Below are 8138 nucleotides of genomic sequence, written 5' to 3' on the forward strand. Positions count from 1 at the left end.
CAAGGAGACGGGTGGCTCAGGCCCCTGAAACCCCCAACTCCCCAAAGGGTTTCAGCAAAGCATTTTTAAAGACCAGGTTGGCGGGGGTGGGGGTGGTGGGGTAGGGGTGTGGGGGGGTGGAGGGTGGGGTGGGGGAGAGGGTGTGTGTGTCACAGGGTATGTGATCAGCTTGTGTACAGTTCTCTAATGGGTTGATGGTGAAGTAACAGGGTGGTGCCCCAGGGGTTAACATAATCAGTCCTTAGGCTCCAGGAGGCCTGGGGGCTATGTGTTCATGGTCATCAAATAGTTAATATCTTCCATTTGGTGGGGGGTTTTCACATCTGTAAAACAACTCAGGAAATGTGCATCAGGTACTGTTATCTGGGTACTTCAGAGAGGAGCTAGAGCAGAGGATATGGGGGAAGGGTCTGCCCCAGAAGGCCCCACGGGGTCCTGCTCAGTTACAATTCCATAGACAGAATGCAGTCTGTGTCAGAAGGCAGAGCAGGCCCCAGGTGCGGGGGTGGTTGGTTTTCATGGGCTGGGTAATTCCATAGGCTAAGGAGTGGGAGGAATATTCTAACCACCTCGGAGAAGGCTCAGGGATTTCCAGGATTTGGGCCACTGCCCACTTTTTGGCCTTTAGGGTTGGCCTTGGAACTGTCACGGTGCCGGTGGGTGTGTCATTTAAGGCTAATGTAGTACAGTGAGCGTATAATGAGGCGCAGGTTCTACTGGAAGTTGAATCTTCCACCATCTTGGGCCTAGTTGGTTCTAACCGGTTCTTGATGTATCCAGTTTTTCTCAAGGGCTGTGTCATTCTTTAAGGATTGTGCCCTGCCCCCTTGCCTCTTCATTTATACCTTCCGCAGTTAAGGACAGTCTTCCCAGGAAGGAAAGGAGAGGTGAAAGGCAGAGGGCTGCCGTTGGCTGTACCGCAAGGTAGTGACCAGACCAAGGGGCAAACGGCTCTGCGGAGAAATATCCAGTGAAATTCCCACTCTTTCCCACAATTGACATTTGCTAACCCTGAAAAGGAAGCCCAAATAAAAGTGTACTGCAGATTGAGGCCCAAGGGAACACTGGGTGTCCTTGCTCCAGAGTGAAGACTGCTAGTGTACTGTTGTTTAATGCTGTGCAACTAGAAGTTTGGAAAGCCAGCAAGGTATAATAGAGGCCTGGACTGTCACAGCATCTAACACAGGTTATCAGTGCAGTGCCAGGACCACTAGGGTGATGACACGTGATTCCTGTAGTCAGCTCACCGCCCTGAGGAGAGAGACTCAGGGGCTCTGCCCACCTCAGGCTGTAAGCACTGCTGGAGGGGTGGGGGTGGGGGTGGGGGTGAGTGTACACTTACTGAGAGGAGGGGCTTGCTGGCTCCTCCAGGGAAGCTGGGCACCACCAAAGGGTGGCTAGTGGTTTGTCAGGCAGAGAAGAGATAGGGATTGTCTGCAAACGTATGATAGGCCTGATTTCTATGAGAGAATCTAGAATCTTGTCAAGGGTGTGTCTCAGGCTGAACTGAATAACCTGGCCACGCAATGATGCTGGGGGCAGAGATCAACATCTCAGGGTGGGAACAGGGCAGCTTAATTGGTCTGGGAAGGTGGGTGGGGAGACAGGCAGGAGGGAGCAGGGTATGGGGTATTCTGCTAAATTAGCCTTGGATGCCATCCTCCAGGCAGGGGGAGTCATCAAAGCAGGGCCGAGGGTCAGATGGTGTTTGAGGAGGGTGCTGAGGGAGGCTCCTTGCGGGGAGAAGTGAGGTGGACGCGCATTGGGAGGCCGCCAGTTCGGATGAGGGAGGTGGAGGGCTTGAAGCAGGGCTCAAGCAGAGGGGAGAGAAGGGGAAACTGGATTTCACAGGTAGGGTAAGGACTTGTGCTAGACGGGGAGGAGAGAAAGCAGCTCTGGGTGCTCGGTGAATGGGGAAAAGCAGATAGTACTGGCCGGGGTACTGACTCAAGACCAGTAGAGGTTTGCGTGCGCGCGTGTGAGGAGGTACTGAAGACAGGAGTTGGATTGGCCGCGCGCAGTTCTACTTCTGGCACATCCAGGTGGGGTAGAAATCACTTCCTGCCCCTGGAGCCCTCGCTGGCTTATTCTGCAAACCCGGGGCGTGGACAGAGTCGTCCGGAAGCGTCCGGCCTCGCGGGTTGGGCGGAGGGCCGTCCTGGGTGTGGCCGCCGCCGGCCCCTCCTCCGCGGGCTCCCTGCGGTGGTGCCGGTAGCTAAGCTCTCGGCTCGGGCCCGCATCGCCGGCCGCGCCCGCCCTCTTACCGGTAAGACGGCGGCTCCGATCCCTTCCCGCCCTCGGGCCCCCTCGGTCCCGCAGGCCAGGCGCTCCCCCGGGACCCCTGCCGAGTGTCCTCCGCGGGCACTCGGGGACGGCTGAGGGGCTGCGGCGCGGCGCTGGCAGGGCTGAGGCGTCCCGCAGGCCACGTGTCCCCGCGGTAGCGGCTGGCGGGCGCCGGAGCCACGTGGCCTCCGGCCCGGGGTCCGGGCCCCGGGCCCCCTCGAGGCCTGTGTGAACGCGGCCGCGACGCCCTGACCGCACCTGCCTCCCGCAGGACCATGGCCCACGCGGAGCGCACCTTCATCGCCATCAAGCCCGACGGCGTGCAGCGCGGCCTGGTGGGCGAGATCATCAAGCGCTTCGAGCAGAAGGGATTCCGCCTTGTGGCCATGAAGTTCCTTCAGGTGACGCGCCCCGCTCCCCTCCCCCCGCGGCGGCGAGGTCGCGGGTGGTTTTCCTTACCCGCAGCGTCGATCCGCGTGTCTTTTCCTAGTCGGAGTCCCCCTTGGCTGATTTCGGACCCGCGAATACCCCTTTGCTTTGGGCCTCCAACCCCCGCCCCCCCCCACACCCAGGGCTCCACGGGCCCGCTAGACCCTTCCCCGAGGCCCGGGGGGACAGACGCCCTTGGAAGGTTAAGCGGAGGTGACGTGACTCAGGCTCCAGGGCTGCTTCCTTCCCGCGGCTGCGACGGGCAGTGGGCCGCAGGGGGGCAGCAGGGAGTGGAGGAGGTCTGCGCCCCGGGCCCACGCAGGTCCACCCAGGCACGGGATGGAGGCTGGAATCCTTTTGTGCTTCAGCTTGCAACTCTGAGATGATTGAGGTCTTAGGTGGGGTGTGCCTTACTCTGCCCTTTCTCTGCAGGCTCCCTTTGGCATAGGGCAGTAACTTTATCTTCCAATTTGGGGTACAGATCTGGACCTTAGGGGATAAGTACCTAAGAACTGAAATTTAAACCAAGCTTTCTCAGTTAACGTCTGAAATGTTTAAAAGGGCATTGGGAATGGGCCAGAGGGTTTGATACGACCTCTGTCTGGCATATTTCCTTTGATTGCAGCCAACACTTAACTCCCTAACCACCTCTTTCTAAGGATTATAACATCCGTCAGGTCATTGACATGACGGTGTCTTCATGATCAGAACAATCTTTCCGCTAAGATAGCATCAGTTTCATGGTTTGGATGGGTTTTTTTTTTTTTAAATACACACCTTATGAATGTGAGCTAAAATACACACCCAGACTTTTAGAGAACCTACCATGTTACTGGTGGGGGGAGGTGGGTGGGTTCTGAGGATGGGATAGAGCCGTATTTGAGCCTTTCTAGTTTACTTCCTAACTGGTCCCTCCTCTTCAATGCCAGGCCTCTGAGGAACTCCTCAAACAGCACTACATTGACCTGAAAGACCGCCCATTCTTCCCAGGGCTGGTGAAGTACATGAGCTCTGGGCCGGTTGTGGCCATGGTAAGTGCTTGTGCTGGAGGAGAGGGAACCAAGGAAGTCACGGCTGACAGGTAACTGGGTTTGCTCAGTGTCTTCATGTTCCTTTCTGGACATCTTCCGCAGATACTCCAAATTCCTTGTTTTTTTTTTTTTTTTTTTTTTTGCGATACGCGAGCCTCTCACTGTTGTGGCCTCTCCCGCTGCGGAGCACAGGCTCCGGACGCGCAGGCTCAGCGGCCATGGCTCACGGGCCCAGCCGCTCCGCAGCATGTGGGATCTTCCCGGACTGGGGCACGAACCCGTGTCCCCTGCATCGGCAGGCGGACTCTCAACCACTGCGCCACCAGGGAAGCCCCCAAATTCCTTGTTTTACAAAGGCAGCCTGCTGGAGTGAGTTAGTTTACAGACCAACTGGGAACTTGGGAGGAAAAAGGAAGTGAGAATCAGAACTTAAAAAGACTTCTCTGTGATCCTGTGCTAGAAATGAACTGGTCTATTTCTTCCTGTGGCATTAATGTCCAATTGGAAATGAAGTGAATACAGGTAGAGGGTATAATAGGGAGTTAATAAAGTTGTTGGGAAAGAAGCCCTACTTCCTGTTCCCTGAGGGTGACCTTTTCTTCTTTCTTCTTTTCCCTGGAATACATTTTCCCTTTTCATGTCAGTCTTTGCCATATCTTGCTCTAACAGTCTTCTGCGATGCCCTTCCCACTGATCCTGTTCCAGTCTGCTCACTTTTCTTTACCCTTTCACCACTATTTTTTGAGTTTGTGGCTGCATAAAGATTCTTCAGTCTTTTTAATCTCTGTCTCAGCCAGAGTGGGAAGTCCCCAAGTTGGGCAGACTTTTTTCTCTGTATCCTAGCAATACACTTGGGATGGAGTATGGAGTATTTTATATCGGCCCCTACTGCTACTGGGGTTGGCTGATAATCGTGTCACTGATTGGTCTTACTGATATGTGCTGTTAGGTAGAGGTAAATGTTTGTTTTTAATGGTCCTGAATGGCAGAACTGATGAAATTCCTCTTCCCTAATATCAAGGTCTGGGAGGGCCTGAATGTAGTGAAGACAGGGAGAGTGATGCTTGGGGAGACCAACCCAGCGGATTCTAAGCCGGGCACCATTCGTGGCGACTTCTGCGTTCAAGTTGGCAGGTAAGTTCCAAGGGACACTAATGACTTTTCCTCAAAGCCACTTAACTTGGGTTTAAAACAAACATTTTTGGCATATTCCAAGTTTAGAAAATTTTGAACGTTTAAATTAGGTGGTAATTATCATTGGATGAATGCTCTCTTAAATAGTTACTTCTCTAGGCTACTTAAAATTTTAGCCAAGGCATCGCACAAGGGAGCTGCCTGCGGTGGGTCCTTCGTGACGGCAGAAAGTGCGGAGAGTGGAGCAAGGAAGGGGTCTAGCCTTGGCTCTGCCCTTTGTGGTGCTGTGTCCAAGGGTGTGTCACTTTCAGCCTTTTTGGTTCCCTCACTCATACAGAATCTCTACAAAAATTTGTATAGTTATGAGACTCAAACGGAAGAAAGGGATTGTCAGTGAGCGCAAATGTTTTGACTGGACTTTGCACATTAGTGTCGTAAGAAAATACAGCAGCAATGGCTGTTGGTAATGAATACGTCACATCTAGTTTGGGTTTTGGTCTGGGTATTCCTGTATTTTTCAAAACTTGAGAAGTAATGTTTTGTGGCAATCTTGGGTACAAGCACTGTTTTGAAAATTTAGAAGCATAATAAAGTTGAACCAAGTGATGCTTTTGGCTTAAGTACTTTTATAGTTGCTTTTAAGAGGAGATACTTGGGGGTGGTCAGCTGCTTCAAGGAGCAACTGGCTGAAAAGGTCTTCAGTGACTGTCCTTTGCTTTATCCATTAAACAGACTTTTGTACTTTAAATTGTGGTAACTAGAAATTGTTCTCCTTCTTAGGAACATCATTCATGGCAGTGATTCAGTAAAAAGTGCTGAGAAAGAAATCAGCCTGTGGTTTAAGCCTGAAGAACTGGTTGAGTACAAGTCTTGTGCTTTTGACTGGATTTATGAATAAGAGGCGGACGGAGCATCAGTCCCCTCTGGCACCACCTGATGTGTCCCTGGGCACAGCTCTTCATTCCACTAACTTGGAAGCAGTAGGATGGATGTTTCTTTCCTAAAGTATATCTACCAATAAAGCCTTTGAAAACGGGGTGCAGACTCTGGTGATTACTGGTTACTAAGCTGGAAGACGTGACTTGGTTCCCTGGCTATCATAGTGTTATCCAGAACAAATTAATCCTGCTTGTTATGGAAAAATGATTTAATCCTTCTCAGCACCTGGTATACTTCCAGACTCTAGGAGGGAAAGCAGTGAGGCTGAAGAGGACAAGTGTGGCACTGGTTGTGTATCTGAGGAAACTAATAAGGAAATAATGAACATAATAAAGATCCCAACCACTTTAGCTGATGTAGAAATGCACATTTCTGTACAAAGAATTTGTTGAAACTTGGCAGAATGAAACATAGACTAGTCAAGTTGTCCAGATTTACATTCTTGTTGATTGCAAATTGGGCAAGTTACGTATGAGGAAATGGAAGCCTAAGGACACCTGTCAGGTGAGGATGATACCATGGCAATGCAGGATTAAATGAAACAATGCATGTAAAGCAGTTAACCTAGTGCCTGGCCCGTAGCTGGTACACAAATATTCCCTGCAACCCTACCTCCCTTCTTACTCTACCCTGGGATGAGATATTTATCGTGCTTATTTCCTGGGCTAGTAGTAAGTGGTTACAATCCACATTGCCTGTTAATTCTGCGGGATTGGTACAGTTGTAAAATGATGCCAAAGAGCACCTATCAATATAAATTTTCACTAGCATCTGGAGTCTGCCTTAAAAATGAGATTACAGAAATATGTGGGTTTATGAATACCTGTTTTCTTAGGAAACCGGTGAAAGCTTTTCATGCCACTTCCATATAAAAGACTCAACATTACATGTTTTTTTTTTTTTTTGGCCACATGGCTTTGCAGGATCTCAGTTCCCCGACCAGGGATTGAACCCGAGCCACAGCAGTGAAAGCCCAGAATCCTAACCACTAGGCCACCAGGGAACGCCCTCAACGTTACATTTTTTTATGCACGTTGCTATACTATAAGACAATGACAAACACATCAACAGCTTGGTACAGAAGTGTCAGGATTCTAATTTCAAGTCAACGATTGACGAGAAATTGAACATTTTCTAAATTATTTTTTAGTTTCAAGTGAATCTCATGTTTATATATGCTACATGCTTTCACTACATTAAATGGCGGTTTACTGAAATTAGATCTGGGGCAGGCCTGGGGTCTGCATTCTAATGTGGAGGTGCCCACCCCTGGATCCACATGCACAGTGGCTAAGGTACCTGTCAGCAGCAGCAGCGGTTACTATGTATAGGCTTACTCTGTGCCAGGGTTGTTCTAAGAACTTCACGTACATGTATTCATTTAATGTTCACAACTCTTAGGAAGTTGGTACTAGTATCCTATTTTATAATTGAGGAAACTGAGTCAAGTTAGAGAGCTTAACAAGTGAAGGAGTCAAGTTCCAATGCAAGTAGCTGGCTTCAGACTCTGCTCTTGGCCACTGTGCTTTACTACCTTTATATAGTTTTCCAAGTGACGCGATAAAGTCATGAGTTTGGAGGGTGATGAAGTCAGATTTGGAGTGGTGAGAGCTGAGAGGAAGGATATGAAAGTTAGGACTTAATTTGGTAGAACTGAATGAGGAAGGGTAGGCTATGGTGAGGACAAAAGCACTGCCTCTGGAGTAAGGTTGGGTTTTGGACCTAATCCTATATACCAGTTGGGTGTGTGAAAGTGGACAACTAATTCAGAACCTTTTATGCTTTCATAAAGCTGTACTTTAAACATATAATAAATGCATTTTTAAAAATGCATTACTTTTTATACAATTATTTGTTGTTAATAGGCAAGCCCTGCTTTGGCCTGCTTGTGAGGCTTGGAATTCTTAACAGGCCAAAAAGGGATGTTAACCTAGCCTCAGTAAGAGTCTGCAGAAAGGAAATAGTTGCTGTTCTCCCCGTCTCACAAGGCTGGATAAACAACACAGTGCTAAAGTTACTTGTTTTGGGGAAACATTTGTTCCTCTTAAAACATGGGCATAAAGCACTTTAGGAAACTAGTTTCCCAAGAGGCGCGTAAGGGTTTAAAGAAGAATGTATATGTCAAAGCTCGGGGTAGTAATTGAGGCCAACCTGGGAATTCCAGTTTACTAGGGCAACTGTTTTCAAGCCATTTAAGGTAGGAAGCAGGGCAGAAATTAGGTTCTGTCTCTCTTGGAGTGTGTTATATTTTTCTAAAGTGATGAAATTAACTACTAAAGATACCCAATCCGTCTCATTACTGTCTAACATCCATAAAATTCT

At 49.4% G+C, this 8138-nt stretch overlaps 1 protein-coding gene across 2 annotated transcripts; it reads left to right on the top strand.

The window, feature by feature from the left end:
• The first annotated feature begins 2119 nt into the window (after positions 1 to 2119).
• LOC136138153 (nucleoside diphosphate kinase B) lies at positions 2120 to 5911 on the top strand. Of its 2 annotated transcripts, XM_065896737.1 has the most exons (5): positions 2120 to 2266; positions 2555 to 2684; positions 3642 to 3743; positions 4765 to 4877; positions 5658 to 5911. In XM_065896737.1, exons 2-5 carry the CDS (start codon positions 2559 to 2561, stop codon positions 5773 to 5775), a joined length of 459 nt encoding a protein of 152 aa, XP_065752809.1. In that variant the 5' UTR covers positions 2120 to 2266; positions 2555 to 2558; the 3' UTR covers positions 5776 to 5911. The 2 variants fall into 2 exon arrangements, with proteins under 2 accessions (XP_065752809.1, XP_065752810.1); XM_065896738.1 differs by lacking the exons at positions 2120 to 2266; positions 4765 to 4877 and having other exon boundaries at positions 2559 to 2684; positions 5658 to 5678.
• The last annotated feature ends 2227 nt before the right edge of the window (positions 5912 to 8138 follow it).

Source organism: Phocoena phocoena, chromosome 19 (assembly GCF_963924675.1).
Source record: "Phocoena phocoena chromosome 19, mPhoPho1.1, whole genome shotgun sequence".
Taxonomy (NCBI): Eukaryota; Metazoa; Chordata; class Mammalia; order Artiodactyla; family Phocoenidae; genus Phocoena; species Phocoena phocoena.